Below are 24,922 nucleotides of genomic sequence, written 5' to 3'. Positions count from 1 at the left end.
ACAACATGTCTCTAACAAGACTGAGTCAAGAGTCTATATGAGTACTTTTTCAACTGTTCTTGTTTCGCATAACAATAGTCAGTGACACAATAAGCACAAAGCGGCGCATAGATTCCATGGTTCTTCCATACACACTCACTAACACATTTATGGAGTGCCCGACAGGTACTTGTCGGTGCCGTTCGACCGTCGCATCTATTTTCTTTCTGCGACTGATTTCAAACCTGCAGACACAAACATGTGATTCGTAGTGGGTAGGATTTTACCATTCCACACTTGTATCTAGAATATCGTGTGTTTGAGACTGTAGAAGGCTGTGTGGTTCTAGAATTTACGCAGAAATTCTCAAATCACAACAGGAGGTTAAGGAGATGGGGATGGTGGAGATTCGATGAAGGAAGTGGTTGGTGTCTTTAATGTGGGAAGCTAGATTACAGGCAGTTGGTTGGAGGTGTTGCTCAGTGAGGACCAAAATTCTTTCAGTAGGGGCACAGTAAGCAGCTACAATGGGGCATCCAGGATCATTTGAATTTGTGGATTTTGGGGAGCATGTAGAAGGTGGGTATGTGGGATGTCATAGGGGTGAGGTAGGAAATGGATGCAGGGGAGATGTTCTGGGAAGGGCCTAGGACTTTAAGCAGTGATTGGAGGTTGTGCTGGACTCCTGGGATGCAGCCACTCTGGCAGAGTTTATAGGTGGAAGAGTTGGATAAATGACAGGTAGTTCCTTTGTCACTTAGTACCACCCTGGACTGGAGCAACTAAACCACTTCCTTTGCCAGGGATTTGTTCACCTATCAACACACCTGAAATGAGGGGCATCCTACCCGAGATACTTCCCACCCCTCCTAAAGCGATGTTTCCATCCCTCACCCAATCTCCACATCATCCTAGTCCATACGTATGCCCCTCCCAGTCCCAACCCTTTGCCACAAGGATCACATCCCTGTGGAAGACCCACGCGCAAAATCTGCCCAATCCACCCACAAAGCACTTCATACTGAAGTCCTGTCACAGGTTTATCCTACCCCATCAGAGGCCTGGCCAACTGTGAAAGCAGCCATGTCATTTACCAGCTCTACTGCAATCATTGCACAGCTTTTTATATTGGTATGACTACCAACCAGCTGTCTTCAGGATGAACAGCCACTTCCAAACTGTGGCCAAGAGCAAAGTGACCCACCGTGCGGCACAACATGCAGCTGAACATAACACACTTGATTTCAGTGGCTGCTGCACTACTCGAGCCGTCTGGATCCTTCCTTCCACCACCACCATTTCTGAACTGTGCAGATAGGAGTTATCCTTACTACACATTCTCTGCTCCCATAATTATCCCAGCCTCAACCTACGGTAACATACTGTCCCGATGCCCACTAACCAACAGTTTCCACCCCTCCTTTGTGCTATCAACTCTCCATTCTCATTTGCCGCCCTCTGTCAATGCATCTGCCCATCTTTCCCCACTCCTCTCCTTTTTTTTTTTTTTTTTTTTTTTTTTCCCACCTCCTTGCTCCACGACCTCTTGATGCTGCACCTGTTGCACACTCCACCGGACAACATTTGTCTCTCTCCCCACCAGTACACTTCAATCTCTTCCCCTTCCCTGCCCCCTCCAGATTGCTACTTGCATCCTATGTGATAGTTGGATTCTGGTCTGAGATGCTGGAGTTGGCAGTCATCTGTACATGAGATGTGCTTGCACATCTGTGTGTGTGAGGTAATATTGAGTCTTTGACCTGCCAGTTTCAAGTTTACATTATAATATGACAGTTATGTTGGATGTGATCAAGAACTGTCACTACCTAAGATTTGACATCAGTAACAAATACGACAACCTGTATACCATAAATTTGATGTGATATTGTATGAACTGACACCCATGTCATTGCTGTATAGATACATAATGTGAATAGACTTATCTCTCTGCTATTATATATACATTGTCATTTTGTAGAAATTGATGGGTCTACGGCTTTTTATCCTAGAAAAAGAACACAAACAGCTGCATTTCTTTCTAAAAAATTTTATTAAGTAAGCAACAAGATTCAGCCCTTCATTAGGGTCCCCTCCAGACCTCTATGCTAAAAGGAATGGAGACATCCAAATTTTGGCGCACATAGAACATGTACCCCATATATTGAACTGAATACCATGGGCTTCTATTTATGCGATATATACATTTCAAATGCATGACAACTATCTCAAGATTTTCTCCATTAATTTTTGCGTAGGGGCCTGAAAGTTATGTAAATGAAGCATCAAAACTGGTTGTATAAATAATAAAGTTTTTAGGAAGAATTATGGCTGTTGGTATCAGGTTTTTAAGAGTTATTGATCAGCTGCAGTCCTACATCCACATCTATATGATGGATCTACAAAAACTAAATGCAGCTGTTTTGTTGTGTCAGGTGCGACCTAGACAATGAGTTATGCACCTGAATACTGGGTTGGCAAATAAACATTTCAAGTGCAGATTATGGTGTTTTGAAGATGTGCTTTAATAGAACCTTTACCCTTGATTGTTGTAGGCTACATGTTAAGTAAAAGCTCAATGTGATCACTGACATTTTATCTGTAAAATGCATCGTAAAACTCTAGAGTCTCCATAATGGAATGTTCAATAGAAACAGAAAGTGCTTTATGCTTCATATCATACATACCTCTGTAAAAGTCTTCTAAGCAGAGAAGTTAGTGTGAAATGTGTTAATAAATTTATAAGCAGTGAAGTTTGCACTGAAAAAGCCGGTAGTAGAGAGAGTAGCAGTGAAAGCAGACAATATATGTGAAAATAATTATTGCTGATGTTATGTATCTGATGGTTTGCAAAGGTAAAAAGGTTTGTTTAATGTTGACACAGATATGGCATAGTGTCAAACTAGTTTCATGATGGCTATTAACTTTTAAAGTTGGGGGGGGGGGGGGGGAGGGGGAGGGAATCTTTCAACAAAGATGAAATTAAAGTACTCTGTGTGCAGACTTAAATGTCCTCAGTTGTTGTATGAAGAATTCATTATTATCAGTGACTAAGGTTCTTCTTTGGTGACAGATTGTTGATCAACACTGTTAAAAAAATTGGCACTCAATGCAGTTGTAATGGAATGCAGGAATATCCACTGTTGATATTGTTCACCTTGAATGGAGAATTCTTGTAGCTTGCATTGTTACATAACCCTACAGGTCGTGTAACATTTAACTTTGCTTGAAAAACAGTGAATACTGTAATTGAAATGCAATCAAGTGATGAAAATGAATGGTGCATTGAACAAAGTTTCTAGTAATGAAATGATTTTGCAGCAGTAATGTATTTTGCTGCTTCCAGGTGCTTAAATAATAGTCTGTACACCAACATTAGAGTATAAATTAGTATTATGATAGGTTTTCAACTTTTTAAATGATAATTCTTTATATTAAGATGTTATTCTGCCTTTCAAGCATTTGGTAATCTAAGCTATTGTTTCCCTGTGAGTTACAGCTTTTGTTTTTCTTTCCAGAGTAAATTTGGGTCATTTTACCAGTATGCAAAAACATTCAACTCGGATACTTTCGATTATGAAGCTTTGAAATCAACTGACTTTGTTTTTATGAGGTGGAAAGAACACTTTCTTGTGCCTGACCATACTATCAAGGATATAAATGGTGCTTCATTTGCTGGCTTTTATTACATCTGTTTCCAAAAATCTGCTGCTACAATTGATGGCTATTATTATCACAGGAGCTCAGAATGGTAGGAATACCTTTAGTCTTGATATAAATTTCCCATTCTAATTATTAATATTTAATGTTGTGTGTACTTTTTATCAACTTTTTTATCGAAAATAAAATTGATCAGCTACAAGAATACCATGGAGTAGCTGCTCATCTTGTTAAATACCAAGACAGATTTTTTAGTATCAAATTTGAACATATTTGTTTTTGCAGTCCTAAGTTACTGTTGCTCGTTTGCCACTTGCTGTTTGAAGTGATCAGCGAAAAAATTTAAAATCTTAAATTGAAAACATAAGAGCAAGTTTTTAAATAAGAACTATTTTGTGAGCTAAGAAGTGATAACGTATTGGCTACATTGTGAATGTGAAAGTTATTTCTCATATTCCTGTCCTTAAATTTCCACAAAATGTGATTTCCAACAAAGGTCTTTGCCTTTTGGGAGAATGCTCTTACCAACGGATAAAAGATGTTTAAGTGAAAAAGAGTAGTGAAATGTAATATATTCTCCAAACACACCAAAACAAACCTTCAAACATATTGCAGCCCATGGGAAAATAGCTCATGAACACAGCCGTGATATACACCCAGACCCAGATAAATATGTTACCAGGTGCTCCATCAACTCAGTAATGTGAGGAAATTAGATATGTTAATGGTATTGTACTAGATATTGCAATGGAAGGGAAGCATCATTATACCAGAATTTGAAATTTGGCAAAAAAAAAAACCACAGTAGCGACTGTTATCAACCAGTTAGCATAATGGCAACTATGTGCGAACTTCAGGAGCAAATTGTTAATATACAAGTTTGCTAGGAGTTGGAATCTAGATATTTTTGCTGTGACCATTTCAGTGCAAATTCAGATGGGCCAGATCTACTATTGATCTTTCCAGCAATGGGGAATTTTCCATCCGAAATGCCTTTATGCATCTGAATCACATTACCACAGGATACCTGGGATTACAAAAGGTTAATGACACTAACAAGGGAACCTCCCCATCGCACCCCCATCAGATTTAGTTATAAGTTGGCACAGTGGATAGGCCTTGAAAAACTGAACACAGATCAATCGAGAAAACGGGAAGAAGTTGTGTGGAACTATGAAAAAAAATAAGCAAAATATACAAACTGAGTAGTCCATGCGCAAGATAGGCAACATCAAGGATAGTGTAAGCACCTGAGCGCCATGGTCCCGTGGTTAACGTGAGCAGCTGCGGAATGAGAGGTCCTTGGTTCAGATCTTCCCTCGAGTGCGAAATTTAATTTTTAATTTTCAGACAATTATCAAAGTTCAGGCACTCACACATAATCAACTTCGCTCTCCAAAATTCCAGGACATGTTCAGATATGCTTGGACATATGCAGGATTTGACGGTCTACACATGGAAAAATTTGAAAACGTTAAAAACATATGTGTTGACAGAGCACAGGGAAAACTGTGCTACTGTGAAACTGTTGCATTCATTTGTTGCAGTTTATGTGACAAACTCTTATGTTTTCATCACTTTTTGGGGAGTGATTATCTCATCCACAAGAAAACCTAAATCGGGCAAGGTAGAAGAAACTTTTTACCCATTCGCCAAGTGTACAAGTTAGGTGGGTCGACAACATATTCCTGTCATGTGACGCACATGCCGTCATCAATGTCGTATAGAATATATCAGACGTGTTTTCCTGTCGAGGAATCGGTTGACCTATGACCTTGCGATCAAATGTTTTTGGTTCCCATTGGAGAGGCACGTCATTTCGTCTACTAATCGCACGGTTTTGCGGTTCGGTCGCAAAACACAGACACTAAACTTATTACAGTGAACGGAGACGTCAATGAGCGAATGGACAGATCATAACTTTGCGAAAATGAAGGAAGTAAACTTTTCACTCGAGGGAAGACTTGAACCAAGGACCTCTCGCTCCACAGCAGCTTACGCTAACCACGGGACCACGGCGCTCCTCAGCTCGGAGTACCCTTGATGTTGCATATCTTACGCATGGACTACTCAGTTTGTATATTTTGCTTATTTTTTTCATAGTTCTACACAACTACTTCCCTGTTTTCTCGATTGATCTGTGTTCAGTTTTTCAAGGCCTATCCACTGTGCCAACTTATAACTAAATCTGAGGGGGGTGCGACGGGGAGGTTCCCTTGTAAGAGGGAGACACTATACCCTAGCCACACGCCACATATGAAGTTACCATAGCAACTTGCCCATTATTATTATTATTATTATTATTATTATTATTATTACTAGAGTATCACGGTAGGCTGATTTAAGTATCATTGTAATAAATGGAATTGTGACCACCATAGGACCTAATGTATCATCAGCATTGGCTACATCACATTGGTGATGTTTGCCTCTATTATAGCTCTGCGTCATTCTGTCCACTGAATGTCATCTATAAACGACTTAAAATAGAACATAAGTATGGAGTAAAACTCATGGGTGAAATCCCAGTTTATGCAGTTATGTTAGCTCAAGTCCGTTGATAGACAACACAAATTATGCCAAAATCATCTGCCATTACCAGTTGCTGACCATGCCTGTTTGTCTCACTGATGAACTAAATACACTTGAGTTCCTTGGAAGCCTCAATCGTTGTCATCATCTTCATCTTCTTGGGCTTACTCCTCAGCAGTGAACTGATGTGAGTATGACTCAACTGAAGACTGCTTGGTTGCAGAAATTTAACTTGGTATAGATTGAACTCATAAATTGTGATATAGTTCTGCATCGCTATAGAATATTTCAGAACAAATGAAAATTTGTGCCGGGCCAGGACTCAAACACAGATTTCTCCTTGTCGCAAGAAGCCTCTAACACCTTTGTCTATACAAGCATGCTTCCAGGAGCTTTCCAAATCTCCATTTGTTCTGGTGTCTTACTCTCCCTTGTATTTGAAATATATAGCCGTGATTCCCACCTGGGGTTAGACACAGTTTTCTTTCGTCATTTCCTCGCTATGCCAGAAATACTGCAGTGTAGTGTCTGAGACACTGTGTGGACAAACATTCAGTTTACAATGAACTTGACCCGTACTCAAGCGACCATTTCCCGTGTGCTGTCAGTTTGCTGATTCTTACCCCATCCACATGCAGGCCCAAATGGCAGTTTACTAAGGCTGACTGGCAGCTTGATTCCTCCCTGGCGACCTTCGGAGAACTGGATTTTCCCAGTTGTGGTGACCAGGTGTAATATCTCACAAATTTTATCCTAACTGCTGCAGAACGTTCCATTCCTCGCACTTCCTCTTTACCACGTTGTGTCCCAGTGCATTGGTGGAGTGAGGCATACCGCCACACAATTCGCACTCTGACATGTGCTCTCTGCGTTTTTAACCATCATCCTACGATGGCAAACTGCATTCATTATAAACAGATGCGTTCTTCGGGATAGCAAAAGAGCTATCTGGATTTCATTCACTAGTTCTGTTAACAGTTCTACCCTTTCCTCTGTCACGTGGGCCAACCTCCGATGGCTCTTTGGGACCAAGATCCATTCCCCAATTTCAGGCCTGGCAGTAGCAGATGATGTCATTGTTGACCCTATTGCTATCTCCAACACATTGGGCCGCCATTTTGCGGAAGTTTCGAGCTCTTCCCACTATCACCCTGCCTTCCTCCATCGGAAACGAGCAGAGCAGGCTCGGGATACCCTTCTCTTCTCCGAATCGTGAGCGCTGCAATGCCGCCTTTACTATGTGGGAGCTAGATAATGCTCAAAGTTCATCCCGATCGTCTGCCCCAGCGCCGGACGCCATCCGCATTCAGATGTTGCAGCACTTTTCTCTCGCAGATAAGAACTTCATGCCACGTACGACCACATCTGGACAGAGGGCACGTTTCCCGAACACTGGAGTGAAGCCACCATCAAACCCATACCTAAGCCTGGTATGAACAAAAACATTTCTTCTAGCTACTGCCCCTTCTCTCTTACCAGCTGTGTTTGCAAGGTGATGGAACGTATGATTCATACCTGCCTGGTATGGTGGCTCGAGTCTCGCAGTTTAATAACAAATCCATAGTGTGGATTTAAAGCGTGGCAATCTGCAGTTCATCATCTCATTACTTCAGCCACCTGTGTCATGAATGGTTTTCTGTGTCTCCATATAAATCAATACTAGCAAGTCAGTCTCTTCACGTCTCCAAAGCGTAGAAACAAAGTAGATTTAAATATAAGGTAAGGTAGGCTTGATAACCATGTCCGTTTTCAATATGAAACTGAATACATGTCTTGTCTTTTTCTATGTCCAAAACCAGCATTAATTAACAATACTTCAACTCCAAGTTACAGAAACAGCACTGAATACATAAACATTCCTTGTTCTTTCACTACGGCTTCCATGGCGCAACCAGCCGTTTGACCGGCGCGTCTACAGTTGTCTCACAATAAACTTCAAACCTGCACACACGGACAGGTGATGTGCAATAAATAGGCACTCTCACACTTATATTTAAAATATCGTGTGTTCGGGACAGTAGAAGGCAGAGTGGTTCTAGAATTTACGCAGAAATTCTCAAGCACTACATATTCCCCCCCTCCCCCATGTTGAACCTTCGATATTTTATGCATCATTATGTACATTAATATCATACATAATATTTCACAAGCTTCTGCTTGTTGTCTTTCTACAGATTCCTTACTCTACCTTGTTTTTATTTATATAAAAGCATTTATTTATGATTTCATTCCGCATTATTATTACTTAGGAATTGTGAGGACTCTTTCTTTAACTCCAATCGCAAACTTCAGGTGTTCATGACACTTGAGTACTTTATTCTTTATTCTAATTCTTTGTACTACTTCCTTAGAATGCAATAGTCTCATTATTTATAGACTGTAGTAGTTTGGAGGAACTCAGGGCAAAATAAAAGTGTTGCTTTTGACACTTGTAAACTTAACAAAAATGTGATAATCTTAGTGTTACATAGAATTCAAACTTACCAGAATAATCCTGTATAACATTTGACTTCTGCCAAGATACTGTCCCCTCCTGCTAGGATCAGTACCTATACCTTACTTGTGGGTTGACCGTATGAGTGCAATTCCTCTTTCCATTCTGGTAGGTATGCCCCTTCATAAAACATCCCTTTTCAATAGGCTACAGGTCATCCTATCTCCATGTAGGTACGCCTTCCCTATATATTTAGCAGATGCCGTGTATGCCCCCCTTATCCTTTCTGAGTAGGCCTCAAGGTTCATTATCCCCAGTATACATTACTACATATACTGTAGTTAAGTATTTTCTGGTAAAGCTACAAATATAGTCTACACTTCGCATTCACTTCTTAATATTTCATCAACTCCCTCCTCTACTCATCATCTTCTATACTTGTAATAGATACCCTGTCTGGATGTGCTATTCAGTAGATAATGTTTACTTAGGCAATAAGAGTCCCACTATCCTAAAATTCATCAGAATATTTGTTGGACTGACATTCCTGAATGACTATCATAATTAACTCCTCTTTGCCTTATGTTCTCTCATGCCTCTTTCTTATGTACATTCATTGTAGTTTATATTGGCGGTTCTCACATCTTTCTAATCTGTTACCTTATTGTCTGTGTATCTGTCCCTTTTTGTATGTATGCGGACGTGTGTTCGTGTAGTCTGATTCTTCGGCCTTCTTATTGAAAGATAAGATGTAGGTTATTAGAAACCACAGAAAGCAGGAAGGACTTCTGCGATAGAAGTATGTGAAATATGGAAAGAGGGGAAAAAATAGATAGGTCCTCAAATGAGAAGTAAGAATGGAAACAAATAGAAATGGTTGCTAAGATCGAAGAGCAGAAAGAAGATAGCCCTGAAGACAGTAAACCCTTCCCACCTCCCCTTCCCTAGGATCCCTACCTCACAGGTACTAGAGTGAGGAGGCGGAGAAGGTTTAGTGTTAAATAATCTCCTCCAGAACAGACATTCCCACCTTCACTCTTGAGTTCACCGAAGGAAGTCTTAGCAGCTCTATGGAGACGGCAAATGGTGAAGAATCAGGCACACTTGTTTGCGAGGGTTGTTTGAAAGGTATGATGTGGTGGGCATGTTGGTTTAGTCATGATTTATCTGTTTGTGTAAATCATACTTTTATCTACGATGCCCACCCCTTTCAGAACTGATACAAACCCTCCAATCTACATAACATTTTATAAAAGGTATAAAATATTCTATGCAAAATAGAAAGTCTATCCACTATAGTATAATAATTATTTAAATTAGTCACATAATATCACGTTTTCCACAAACGTATTCCATTCAATTTATTTCGTCTAGAGATCACCTTTTATCTGTGATTCTCTTAAGCCAGTCCTTACGTTATAGTCATATCCAGTTTCCTAGGTAATCAGATTATAGGATAGTTTAAGAAATTGGAAATAAATGACAGAATAGTTTAAGATTTGAGGAGAATTTGGTGTAGGAAAACTATTTTGAAAAAAAAAAACACGAAAACAACTCGGGCCGACAGTCGTCACTCCGCCCATTCACTCTGAATGTTAATGTCCCTGGGTGGATAGACGACTCCACCTGGATCCCATGGATCTTATATTGTCTCCCCACTGCAAAACAATCACCACTTCACTCAGTAACACAACATTAGGTGAAGTTATTCGTTTTAATACATGTTCCTGGATAAGTTTGACTTCTCTCCAGAGTTCGTCTAGGCCCTTCTTGGCAACAGTAATTTCGGAAGAAGCCATAGGTGATGCATTCCCTGAGGTTATTCTCTGTGACTTACTGATCTATAATTTCTTCTACCTGTTCTTCCAGACTACTTACATTTATGATATCAGAGCTTGCTGTCTTCTTTTTGATGCTTCTTTCTACTCTGTCTACTCGTGTACTTACACCTGTAATTTGCGATTGAATGACAGGCATTAATTCGCTATGTTTATCAGTGCTCTCTTTAAAAAGTATGCCATGCCTGCTTTACAGCATTAAACTGGGCATTACATACATCCTCTATTGATCCTAACTTTTCATTAATGTCTAATTCTACACTATTATATTTTTCCTCAATATTCAATTCTAACTTTTTTGTCAAATCCTGCAAATTATTAGTGTGGTTTTGGTTGAATTCAGCAAACATTTGATTTATCTGAATACTTAAAGAATTACTCCATTCCTTCTTTAAATCTAACTTCAAATTTTCAACTTTACCATTTACAGTGTCTAATTAGTCTTCAAAGTATCCATGCCTTCGGATAGATTAGTAAATTCTCTACTCTGTGCGTCAACCTTGGCACTCTATAAACCTAGATTGGTTGCTTGACAATTCGAGGTTTCACCCTGGTCATTTAGAACTTGACTTTGAGCATTAAACTAGAATGTACCAAACCTATTTCTTTCCTTAGCGTTTCATTTTGAGCATTTAATCTAGAATTTAAAGTTTCATTTAATTGTAAACTCTGGGCTCCTAGTTTAGAATTTAACTAAGCATTTACCGAGTCTAACTTTAGACTCTGGACTTTAATTAAATTTACTAACTCAGTCCATTCTGGCATTTCTCTACGGATTCTTACAGCCATAGCTGGTTCTCGAGTTTCTTCTACTTGTTTCACGTTTTCCATATTCTCATGCGCTTTGGATCTAGTAAACATTTAAAACTTCACTCTAAGTGTAGTAACTACACGAGTATACTTCACTCGACAGTTTATCCAACTTTACACTCAAACAATAAAGTACTGTTTTATGCTCACCCGACATAGAGTTTAGGCTGCTTCGGCGAGCAGATGAGGGATCGAGACCGGCGAGCAACAACTGGTGCCTGTAGCGTCGGATGTTACTTTCCACGTCTGCGTCCTCGGGATGTGTGCGAGAGCTGTCTACTCACCACCGGATCTTCTTCGTTGAATTGTTCTCAGCGTATCTCTTCTTAGTCTAATACGTTGAGATCTTCTGTTTTCTTTTAACATTATGACTTTCTTACGTCTTCCCTTTTGTTGCATTTCCTAATTTTCACCATTTGAATTTTCAGGCAGAATCCAATTTCATGAACTGGTTATTTTGTCTTGTTATTCTCGGTTGCTATTTATTTATTTATTTATTTATTTATTTATTTACTCGTGTCCAGAACATAACATACATATATATAGTTGATAGACGACAATTTACAAACGATATAAGTACATGATTAAATTCCATATGACATCCAAAATTCCGCTGTTTGAACTGCTGTATCATTGGCGATAACCAGATCGTCCATCGGGCATGGTGCTGGGAGGTTTCTACAGTTGAGCAGGTGTTGGTGATCTTGCTATTCGCCACATTCGCATAGTTCATCTCCTGGAGAGAAAACCCATTTCTTCAAATTTACCTTGCATTGGGATACACCATTTCTCAGCCTGTTGAGAACCTTCCATGTTTTATATGGGAGGTGACATCCTGTAGCAAGCTCTTCTTTAGGGTTGTTCCAGTACCTCTCTGGTGGTAAGCTACGCCAAAGCTGTATTCGACGATTTGCAGGTGACGTTAAGTGGTTCTGTTAAACAGAGGGAAATCTTTCTTGATCTTAATCTTCGATGTTGGTATTCACATCCAAACAAGGGGTGTCTTGGATCTGTCCCCTGGTTCTGCTTCTCTTTTTCTGCTGCTGTTCTGTTATGGCAACACATAATATCTTCTTACCTCATTTTCCTCCAAAAAAGGGGTGTCTTGGATCTGTCCCCTGGTTCTGCTTCTCTTTTTCTGCTGCTGTTCTGTTATGGCAACACATAATATCTTCTTACCTCATTTTCCTCCAAAAATTCCTGTTTTCTTCTGTCCTTTCACACAGGTCGCCATGTTCTAACACTTTTTGATATAGAATGTGTGGAGTAAGTATACAAACTTTGTGTTCGGCACTTAATGATGTGTATTTGAACATCAAACTTTTACAAATCTGAGTCTCCACATAAATAAATACTATGAAATAAGGCTCTTCGTGTCTCCAAAGCGTAGAAACAAAGTAGATTCACATAAAAGGTAAGGTTGGCTTGATAACCTTGTCCTTTCTCAATATGAATCACATTACACGTCTTATCCTCTCCAAGTCCAAAATGAACATTAATTAACAATATTTCAACTGTTCTTTTTTTCCACTACAATTGTCGAAGTTGTAAAACAGTACAACATATATAAACACTCCTTGTTCTTTCACTACAGCTTCCATGGCGCGACTGGCAGACACGTGTTGGTGCCGTTCGACCACCACGTCTATAGTAGTCTCACGATAAACTTCAAACCTGCGCACACACACACACACACACACACACACACACACACACAGACAGGTGATGCTCAGTAAATAGGCTCTCTCTCACTTATATTTAAAATATCATGTGTTAGAGACAGTAGAAGGCAGAGTGGGTCCAGAATTTACGCATAAATTCTCGAAACACTGCAGTGCAGTGCGTGTGGGTTCTGCCTTGTTGGACACCTTTATCCAGGAAAACAGTGTGCCTCAGGGTTCCGTCCTGAGTGTAGTCCTCTTTGCTTGTGCCATTAACCCTGTAATGGCTTGTCTCTCTCTGGGCATCTCTGGCTCCCTTGTTGTTGACGATTTTGCCATCTATTGCATTTCACCATGGACCTGTCTCACTGACAGATGTCTTCAGCAGTGTGTTGATCATCTTTATTCCTGGAGCATTGACTATGGCTTTCGCTTTTCCATTGACAAAATCGTCTGCATGGATTTCTGGCAACAAAATTGGTTTCTCCCACCATCTTTACATCTTGGGCCTGTATCCCTTCCTTTCACTGAAACTACGAAATTCCTGGGGCTCGTGCTCAATAGGAAACACTCATGGTCCTCCCATGTGTCGTATCTCGCAGTGGTTCTTCAATGTCACTTACTGGGGTGCCAATCGAACCACTCTCCTCCATTTGTACCGGTCTCTTGTCTGTTCAAAACTAGATTGGGTGCTTTGTTTATGCATTTGTATGCCCATCCCTCTTACGCAGTCTCAACACCTTTCACCATCATGGCATCCGTATGGCTACGTGCGCCTTTCAGTGTCTGTATGCTGAAGCCGCTGAACTACCACTTTCCTACCGCCGTGACTTTCTCCTCAGCACATATGCATGCCGTTTGTGTGCCATGCATTGCCACCCATCATATGCTGCCACCTTTGATGATTCCTTTGATTACCAGTATGGTGTGTGCCCCCCCCCCCTCTCCTCCTCCCCCCCCCCCCTCCCCCCTTCTCCGTTACCAGCTGGAGTCCGCTTTCGGCACTTGCTACGGCGACTTAACTTCACACTACCTACAACTTTCCCGGTTGGTGTCAACCCTCACCACCTTCGTGAAGTGGCCCATGTTATCCATGGCCTTCATTCGCTTCCTAAGGACACTACTCTAGCCTCAGTCTATTGCCTTCAGTTTCACGACCTTCGCGTGGAACTTTGTATACACTGATGGATCTCGGACTGACCATGGGGTCGGGTGTGCCTTCGCCATCGGCACCCGTGTCTTTCAATATCAGCTTCCGGTACAGTGCTCAGTATTTACAGCCAAGCTCTTCACCCTGTATCAGGCTATGGGGTACATATGGCGAGACTCCCTCTTCAGTTGTGTCCTCTGCTCAGACTCATTCAGCGATCTTCAAAGTCTATGTGTGCTGTACACCGCCCATCCCTTAGTGCTATGAAACCAGGAAAAACAGTCACTTGCTCTCTCTTGGTGGAGGCAGTATGATGTTTCTGTAGGTTCCTGGTCATGTCAGTCTGCCAGGAAATGAGCCTACTGACACTGCTGCCAAAATTGCAGTCCTCGTACCTAAGCCCGTGAGTTCCTATATTCCCTCTGATGCTCTGTGTTGTCGTCTGTCAAGAGATGGTGTTCCTTTGGCATCGCCAATGGTCCTCCCTTCATGGGAATAAACTTCGGCTTATTAAGACTCTCTCAGCAGCTTGGAGGACCTCCTCTCAGCCCTCCTGCCAGGAGGTGGTCATTTTTACTAGGCTGCTTATTGGGCACTGCCTTTTTAATCGTCATTTGATAAGTGACGCTACAGTTTTAACTGTCTGCCACTCCCTGATGGAATGCCCACTTTTTTAACCATTTACGTTCCCGCTTGGGTTTGCTGTATGAGTTATCGGCCGTTTTAGCAAATAGCGCCTGGGTTATTGACCACATTTTACTTTGTACCTGCCAAAGCAATATGGCAAAGGCCATTTAATTTTTAGTTTTGGACCTCCTTTTCTGTATTGTGTCTTTTTTTAGTCCTTTTTCCACATGCTTCTTTTTAGCTGCCTTCTATTATGTCAATTGGGACTGATGTATAGTCGTTTTTTAATTCCTCTCTGTCTCTGTGTTCTATAGTTTTGACTTGGCCACATATGACTCCAGTTGTTTCTTGCGCCCTAAAGGAAAACAAAACCAAAACCAATCCATAGAATTACCATCAAATAAAACAACTGAGTATGCATTTATAGATCTCCTGATGGAGACAAAAAAAACTTTCTTCAACACATGGAAAAAACATTAATTCAAACTGTAAAAAAATAAACAAACACTCCTCATATGCAGTGATTTCGATATAGACTTAGCAAAACCCATAAAACAAGAACAGAACAATTGAATCTCCTAGTTTCTTATAACTTGAAAATCATAACACATTCCCCAACACGAGAAACTTGCTCTGCAAAATCCACAATAGACAAAATAATAATTAACCTAATCAACAACATTACAAAGCAGAAATAATAAAGACTGGACTTGGAGACCACTATGGACAAACCATAAGCTTCAATATTGAATGTGATAAGACCAACAAACTGACAAGTACATATGAGACCAGATATTACAATGATTGGAATGTTGAAATATTTAGAAATCATTTTAAAAAAAGAATCCTGGGAGCAAATTTATGGTGCTGGGAATATATCAGACAAATTTAATATCTTTATGAATACAGTTAAATATCATTTTGTTGTAGCATTTCCACTTAAAATTAGGAGGTCAAATCTCACTCACACAAACAAATGGAGCACTGCAGGTATCAGAAAATCATGCACAGAGGAACGATTCCTCTACAGAGTTACAGAAACGTGTCACAGAACACCGGAATTTGATAATTCTCAGGAAAGTAATAAACAATGCCAAAATGAGGGAAAATAATAGATACATACGAAATGCATACAATAAAATGAAAACTGTTTGGAATATTGTAAAGAAAGACACAGGAAGTAACAAACAAACACTAATATTATGTGGTTGAATGAAAGTTCGCACACTATCTGCAAACCAAATGTAAGCACATGTAAATGTAGCAAAAAACTTACTGAGGAAAAGGTCACCCATAAACATCCCTCACAAGTAACATCAAAAATTGAACAAGTAGAAAACAATGTTTCTCATACCAACTAATACACAAGAGGTACAGCAAGAAATCAAGCTTTTAAAATCAAAACATTCATCAGGAATAGATAACTTACCAGATTTTGTTGTAAAAAAAATTTGTAGACTTAATTTCTGAACTATTGACGTATCTTGTAAACCTGTTCTTCTCACCAGGCAGCTTTCCAACATGTTTAAAAAATTGCTAAAGATAAACCACTACACAAAAAAGGAAGCCAGGAAGAGGTGTCAAATTATGGATCAGTTTCTCTACTGTCTGTTTTCTAACATTCTGGAGAAACTCTTTTATAAGACTATCAAATATAATGCACTAACGGCATCTCAACATGATTTTAGGAGAAATCCCTCTACAGAAACAGCAACCTTTTCTTTTCTGTATGAGCTCTACAGGTCCTAGATAGGCAGAAACATACCTCAAGTATATTCCTAGTCTTGTAAAAAGCATTTGATACCATCAATCATGATAAATTACTAGGTAAGATTCAGAACTTTGGGTATTATGGCAACACTGCATAAGTGGATTAAATCATACCTCCACGAAAGAAAACAACTCATAGAGATAACACATGAAATAAATGGGATTGTCAAAACTCATCAGTCATATTTATTAGTGGTGAGACATGGAGTTCCCCCAAGGTTCCATATTGGATCCAATTCTGTTCTTACTACATGTAAACGATTCACATATAAGCAGTAAAAACAGTAAGCTGTATCTATCTGCAGATGACACAAGCATTTTAATTACAGGAAGTAGCAAAGAAAACTTTGAAAATGACATTAAGACCGTCACAGAGAAGATAGTAAAGTACTTTGTTGCAAACAGTTTGATTATAAATCTGGAAAAATTTGTTGCAATGAATATTTTCACCACCCAGAATAGGACACCAGGTAATCCTCCTGTAGAAATAAGTGGACAAAAAATTTAAAAAAACAGGGAGTACGAAGTTTCTTGGTATATGGATTCAACAAAACATGAAATTGGATACACACATGGATTATGTGAACAAAAAACTGAGCAAAACATGTTTTGTAATGAGAGTAATAAGAAACTGTATATCACATTATAATCTCAGGACCATATATTTTGCTTATGTTCATTCAATATTGAAATATGGTGTAGTGTTTGGGGAAATTGTGGAGCTAGTCAGAAATCATTTCAAAAAAAGATTGTTAGATTAATGGAAGGATTAGATCAAAGATCATGCAGGACACTATTTAGGAAAAGTAAAATACTACCATTTCCGTGTAGTTATATACTTGAAAATTTAATTATTAGAAAAGAAAAACTAAACACCGGCAGCCCAAGCATAACTCGTAATGAACCTGCATTTAGCTACCACACAAGACAAATAAATGTTGTTAGAATGACGTCTGAAAAAAGATCAAAGATTTTGTATTGTTTTTAATGAATGGTCCAATATCTTTTGTACACTGGAGAGTCCTACTAGATTCACAGGACCAATAAAGAAATAAATCTCTGGATTTTGTAGTAATGTTCTCTTTTTAAATAATTCAAGCAGGTCCTTGCCACCTTCTCTGTGGATTCCATGCTAACTTACGCCAGTGTGTTGTTTCATAACTACTCATGTCTTCATTCAGTGTGTGAAATTGGGAGAGTTAACTAATTAATTTATTGGAAACACATAAGCATTGAAAACTGATTGCACAAGATGGTTTTAGTCATTCAGAGAAGTCTGATAACAATATTGGAATGTCACTTACAGTATGTGTACATGATACGCACCACATTAAGAGACAGACAACATTTACACATTTTCTAACAGTCACTTGCTATATATTGTATTAGTCTGACCGTAAAAGGGAAAAAACTTTTGTTTGGTTCATGTTCTATATCCCTGTTTTTCATAAAGCCTGTATCTGGATTTTATTCTGGTAGTTGCTTTGTTAGTCTTTTAAAATGCTAGTTTCGTACTATTATCGCTTTTAACATTACTGGTTCGATTGGAATTTGATAGAGTAATTGGGGCTGCAGATGAAAGTTGTTTAATAAATTGACAAGTGACATTCAGCTGCACTTTGCAAGTGACACCTAATTTATAGTGTGACTGATTTTTTGATATTAAAATTGTCTTCAGGCACCATCTGCTGTGACTGTGCACATCTACATCTACTATTTGTTAGTGCATTAGTAAAATCATAACTGAATGCTGGGCAGCCAGGGAACTTACAGAAATTTTCACAGTGACTGTAGTCCATACTGTGTAATATGGCAACTTAGCTGGTACAACCCTCTGATTGTGGAGTTGTTTCGTATTTCTGTTGACATACTTTTAAACTCCCGCTACTTTCTGGTTAAATTACACCTTTTTTCACCTGTTTACAAATTTCCTGATGCAGTGGAAAATTGCTGTGATGGTGAATGTCAAGGCCAAATCAAAACGAGGGTTGTTGAAGGATGGAACCGAAATATTTCAAAATTCATCACATTGTAAATTGTTGCCAGTCAAGTACAACTAATTAAAATGTTCTACAAATGTGTAGGATAGATAGTAATTATTTTAACATCTATTTTAAATTAGTCATTCATATGGTTAGATATAAAATCGTTTTCAGTCAATTTTTTATGTAACACAATTTTTTTTACCGTTTCAGGTATCAGTCCTTAACATTAACACATGTTCCAGAGCATAGCATACAAATTTATGAATTCAGGTGAAATTAAACAGTTTTTATCAGGAAGTTACTATGAGACTTTCCAAAGCAGAACTGAAATGGTGCATAAATAAAAATTCTGGTCAGCATAAACTTCTGTATAAAAAAAATATTGGACTGAGTGTGTAAATAAGATGCATATGAGCAAACGCTGTAGCTTCAGTTTAAAATCTTAACATTCTGCTAGATTGTTGGCTCTATTTTGTGCAGTTATTGGTATAAATTTTAATTTTAAAATTTTTTGAAAATTGTAGTGAAAGTAATCTTCCTGATGGCTGTAGTGGGTGTTTTTACTAAAGTGATGCACTGTCCTCTTAATGAAATCATGTTTATGGCTGTACTGTACTAGTATTTTTTAAAGTTTTAACATCAGTTTTGGAATTTTTTATTTTCATGTCAGTTAAAAAAAAGTATTGCAAGAACAGTACCATTAGTCACTTCAATTTTAATATAACTTTTGAATTGTGTGAATGATGTGTCACATTTTACCATGTCTAAATGTAACAGATGTTTGTTTTCATTTATATTATAATGAAAAGTATGTGACTATGTATGTTGGAAAAAGAATGAGTAAGTTAATAAACTTTTGGCTGTTTAGTTTGTGACGTTGAGCATCTTGTAACTTTTGTGCTGATAAAACAAATTCATTGCAATTTCCTGTCTGATGCCGTAATTGGCTTTTGTTATAAATAGAGTTGTTTTAACTCATTATCTTGAGAGTTCAAAGTCCACAGGCTATATTTAGACAGGGAAAATTTCAGCATAATTTACTTGTTTCTGCAGTGAATATTATGTGTGAACTGCATTCGGTATACATTTTCTGACTGTTGACAAAATTTTTTAATGTGATCAGTGTTTCTGAAACAAAAATACAAATTCTATTTACATGCAACTTAATGTATAATAACTTTTAATGCCTTGTTTTTCTCTGCAAGGAAGATTGTGGAATGCATAACATCTGCATGTTTGTATGTTAGTTGTATAAGAAGTTTCTATATTTCTTGTTCTAGAAATTTAAGTTACCTAAGTAATTCTGTATGGTTAATATTCTATATGTAAAGTGTTTGGTTACAATTTATTTTCCTTCTTGTACATTAGAAGATTGTTGATTTCTGAAAGTTACTGTTAGTAACAATTACTTTCTCAGTGCAAGTTAAAAATTGTTACAGCAGAACAAGAATTAACAAAAATGATATTTACATTAAATATATAATTTTATTTGTAGAATGGTTTTTGTTTTATTTTGTAACACAGTTGAGTACTTCAGTTTCAGGATAAAATCATTACACATTTATTCCATTATCAGCAAATAAATCCCCAAATACATAAGAGTTTTAAATAGCAGTGAAAAAATTTATCTAGTGTTTCAAAAGTAAATTAATTATCATTAAACACTTCTACCAATGTATATTTCTCTTGGAGGCTTCTAAGTAAACAGTGTTGATACAAAAGAGCAGCCAAAAGGATAAAGATAGGCCATAAGAAACCTACACATTCTATTTTACTCAAAGGAGAATAGTGTGGCATGCAAAAGGCTGTTTATGTTCAAAAGGCTGTACGTTGCTCAGAAATCTTAATACAATACTGCAAGTAGTATGAAAGTGTAAGAGAATGATAAATAAGTTGAAAAATACAAGAAATCAGAGGTAAGAAGAGAACAATGAAGAAGTGTTGCTCAGAAGAATTAACAAAAGTGGCGAAGAAAGGAGGGGTGCCATAAATGGTTAGGGACTAGCTCTGTGCTTGCATATCTGGAATTATTGCCATATTCCAATCTGGGTGGCTTCCATATGTGGAACAACTCGTTCAGTAATTTTTGTGCAGCTTATAGCCTCAATTCAGGAAGTTCAGCAATAAACCCACAATTTAAAATAATTCTCCTATAATGATTGTCATGTCACTTCGAGCAAGACTATAAACTGCAGTTAACTCTTATTCATAAATGCAGATTTTAAAACTGAATGTGATGACTTGTGCTACTAAGTACATGCCTCAGATTTTGTGTTGCTTCTCCATTCTATAAAACAATTATTTTTTGTTTGGGGGTTGGGGGTGCACATTGCTATAGCGTAGTGAAATTTAGATTTTTATCACTCTTGTACTTCATTTAAAATCGCATAACCTTTTTTGTAAATTGTTGTACACTCATAGTCTTCGTACAGAAAAACACCAAAACTGCTATGATACTTTCAGTATAATTTTGTAATTTTTCGTACAAGTGGAGTAGGTTCCTTTTTATTAAAATTAAACTTGAAGATTCATATTATGGTGGTGTGTTTGGTTTAAGAATTGTAAAAATTAAGCGGTGTAAAAAAATTTGTTATTGAAAAGTGTGGAAAATGTTTACAAAAGGATAGAACAGTGTTGCAGAAGTTAATGCGTTGGATGAAATGTGGCAAATGTGTGAAATGTTGAAAATAATAATAATACTGTGAATTTGGTAATCAACAAAATTAGCACACATCATGTCTCTCGTCATAAAAACCAAACGTCAATTAACATACCAAATGAAAATTACTGTAACAATTATTAAGCAAATTCCTTTTACCATTAACTATTTTTTATACTTTTGACCCTTTAAGTTAATTTGCTTGGTAATTGGCACATTTTAGAGACTCCTTTCCAGTTGTATTGCACACTGGTAAGACTTAATCATGCTATCAAGTGGCAAGGGCCATAAGTAATTGAGAATGTGCATCACTGAAACATTTGTACACATTAAGACTATAAGGAAAGGTACAAAATATTAAGTTTTCAATATTTAGTATTTTGTAGATAAGTGCCAGACTTCAAATTTTTGATTGAGATTCAATAACTCTCTTCACTTGTAGATATTCTTTTGATATGCTACTTATAAGTGTAAGCACAATCTTTCAGTGTAGTCTTTAAAATTGTCTAGTTCTGCTGGTTATAATTGTTGCATAAATAGTGAAACAATTTATGTAATTTGTGATATGTGAACCGACTGAAATTCTGTATTTATTTTGCTAAGTTTGCATGTAGGTGGAAAAGAAATGCAATAATACTCAATGTCGTTACTTATATATATGTATAGCTGTGTATAATGCATCATTATACTAGTAATGACTGGATATTTCCAGTTTGGTTTGTGAAATATGTTGTGAGCTGAGGCACAGGGTTTTGTGTTGGAAATACCTCCTGCACGAATTTTTGGGAGCCGCACTTTCAGCATTGCTCTCCTTGGGTCAAAGCACTGACTTTTTTGTAATATAGTTCATAAACAATTATTTAATTTTACATTCATTTGTAAAGAATTTATAAAACTTTATTTTTTCAGAAAAAGATTTTGTTGCAAATAAAGTGCAGTACTGAAGATTTGCAGTTACTTGTACATGTATATTTTTGTTTCTTAATTGTAAGTTTCCTAAGGTAAATATTCAAAAATGTATGTGAAATTATTCTTACCTGTACGCTTTGCTGACATTTTATTAAATTAGTTTCTTCCTTGAGAAGGGGAAAAGGATAGGTTAGGGAATGTTGAAAAAGGCAGTCACTCGGAGCCCAGGAAGAAAATGACTTGCCTCTTAGACTGAGGGGAGACAAGATGTAATTACTTCTTATCCTGGGGTTTGAGTGACCTGCTCTTCGTTTTTAATCTTTCCCAACCTGTCCGTCACCCCTCACCCGTTCGCAGGAAAGGTGCTAATAGTTCTGCAAGCTAGGATAGTGCCCTGTATGTACTGTGTGTGTCAACAGTACTAAATACTTCACCTTCTCAGGATAAGTACTGCCCAGCAATTCTGTCTTGTAATTACATAGTTGTTGCAAGTGAGTTTTTGGTTTGATGCAGTATGACATATTGTTTCCTAAAGAGCTGCCACGTATCACAGAACTTGGAAGTGCATGTTTACTTCATAGTACCCAGTTGCTGAGCACACTGTTTGATATGAAAAGACACGAGTGCCTTGTGCACCAGATTCCTCTTGGATCCTAGTCTCCATGATCTCTGTAAATGAGAACTGCAATATATCCTCACATACCACTACTGTCCTGTTCTTAACTTCCATTAACAATCTCTTTCTTGGTAATTTTTTCTGCAATTATGCTTGCCAACAGCGAAAAATGTAACAAGGATGAAATGTTTGTTGAGTATATTGGCTACACTTTAACAAAAACGATAATGAAATGCTCGAATTAGCTCTTGGTTCCAAGTTAGAGTTGGGGGTGCATTTAATTATATTTTATTAGCATTCACTGTCAATGCCTTCCTGTATAGGACTCAGAATACCATTGATAGTAGACAGTCATTAAGTTTAGGCAAAGATAACTGTGTGTATTTTGTCACCATTTTTAGCCTGAGCTTGTAGCAACAAGAAGAAGTGATCGTTGTATCATGTTTCGTTTAAGCGTAGCTTCAGTCTTTTACAAAGCAGTGTCCTGTTTGTACTGGGAGAATGTGTTAATGAAGTCTAGTAATGTGTGGAGTCATTGTAATTCCTGTGATGCAATATGCCTTGCAGATGCATAACATTGCTCTCAATTTTTGCTACATTTGTGGACAGGGTACATTGAAAATGCAAAGGAGGCCAATAGTGCTATATATTAGGAAGGTGTACAGTGTCCTCTAGTGGTGAAATTTGGAACCAGGACAAGCCCAGGGCTCCACATGTATGTTTCATATCTTGAGCTTTGCGTCTTCAGTCGAGGTTGTATCACAAAAGATCTTCCACAGGCTTTGCTGTACCCATGATCTAGCAAGGTCCACCATATCATGTGAGTGATTTTTACTTTTTTATGATGACTCCATTAACAATGGTATTTCCAAGGAGAAAGTCTTCCTTGACATAGCCTAACTGCTGTCGGCGAAGTGACCAATGTCTTACAGAGATGGACTGCCTGGTCCTGTCCCACCTAATTGTGGTAGTGATGATGGTGGTAGTGAAACTCGTGCTGCATCACCACCTACAAAATGCTATTCTTCGAAAGATTCTGATTTTGTGAGTAAAGATGAGTGTACAGAGATTAACAAAATAACACTGTTACCTTAATGACGTAGAGATAGAGAGAGAGAGATCTGGAATTGCTGGAAGGTAAAGGTGAACTGTTGACTTCAGCAGTATAATTGCTGTGATAAGACAGTAAATGTGTCTGCATTCAATAACCGCCATATGCCGTTCCTACACCAAATTCTGTTGCTTCCCTGTACTGCTGGGATAGCCACACCGAAACATTTCATCATAAAAAGTAAGATTGGCATAAGTGTCAATTAATTGCACCAGCGTCTCACAATTTTACGCCTGAAGCACTTTTTGAATCCAAGAACATAATTCCCCCTGGTCTGTATATAAAATTGGGCCTAATGAATGATTTCATTAAGGCCATGGACAAGACTGGGGAGGCATTCTCTATGTGCATGAGAAATGTCTACATTTTAGTTAGGCGAAAATAAGATGATATTTTTGTTTGTCCCCAGATATTCAAACTACAAAAATAAGCATTTGCACAGCATCCTGACAGGTGATGGAAAGATAGCTAGGGATGCCTTTGTCAACAAACTTTCTAGATAAGAAAAGGGCAGAAAACATAGGGATCTCGTGACAAATATTCTTAACTGCTACAATAGACCGGGGTGCAACATGTCCTTAAAGTTACTTTTCCTGGTTTCCACTTTAACTTCTATCCTGACCCTATGGTGCTGTAATCGCCGAGCATGGAGAACGTTTTCTCCAGAAAATTTTGGACCTGGAAAGAAGAATGCAATGAAAAATGGAGTGCATCAGTGTTAGCCGGTTACTGCTGGATAGTAATCAAGGAATCCCATCATTTGGGCTGAAAAATGCACAGTCGTGTTCCACAGGTTATTGAATGGATTCTATGTGGGTTAAAGTTGAAAACTTTCTGGGTGTTTTTGGACGATATCATCGTTTTCTCAGAGCATGTGAAATGCTTGGAGGATGTACTCAGCAGGCTGTAATCTGGACACCTGATACTTAGCATAGACAAGTGCTGTTTTGAGAAGACAGGTAAATTAGCTAAGGTGTGATTATTGGGAAAGACATTCCAACTGATCCCCACTCAGTAGAGGCAATCCAGAACTTCGCAGTACCACATACGACAAAACAACTACAGTCATTCCTTGGTTTATGTTGTTATCGCAAATTTGTAAAGAATTTTGCATAGATTGTAAAATGTTTGAATTGATTGTTGAGAAAAGGTGTGAAATTCCATTGATCAGCAGAATGTGAAGC

At 38.1% G+C, this 24,922-nt stretch overlaps 1 protein-coding gene across 2 annotated transcripts in view; it reads left to right on the top strand.

Annotated features, from left to right (window-relative positions):
• The window catches only part of LOC126236721 (glucose-induced degradation protein 4 homolog), a 95,738-nt gene extending 73,679 nt beyond the window's left edge, over positions 1-22,059 (top strand). For both annotated transcript variants that reach the window (XM_049946244.1, XM_049946245.1), the window contains exons 3-4: positions 3,495-3,727; positions 18,654-22,059. In XM_049946244.1, the coding sequence (XP_049802201.1) occupies positions 3,495-3,727; positions 18,654-18,717 (297 nt within the window). In that variant the 3' untranslated portion in view covers positions 18,718-22,059. The remainder of the gene's footprint in view (positions 1-3,494; positions 3,728-18,653) is intronic.
• Positions 22,060-24,922: the final 2,863 nt, after the last annotated feature.

Source organism: Schistocerca nitens, chromosome 2 (assembly GCF_023898315.1).
Source record: "Schistocerca nitens isolate TAMUIC-IGC-003100 chromosome 2, iqSchNite1.1, whole genome shotgun sequence".
NCBI lineage: Eukaryota > Metazoa > Arthropoda > Insecta > Orthoptera > Acrididae > Schistocerca > Schistocerca nitens.
This window is presented reverse-complemented; position numbering and strand designations above follow the sequence as displayed.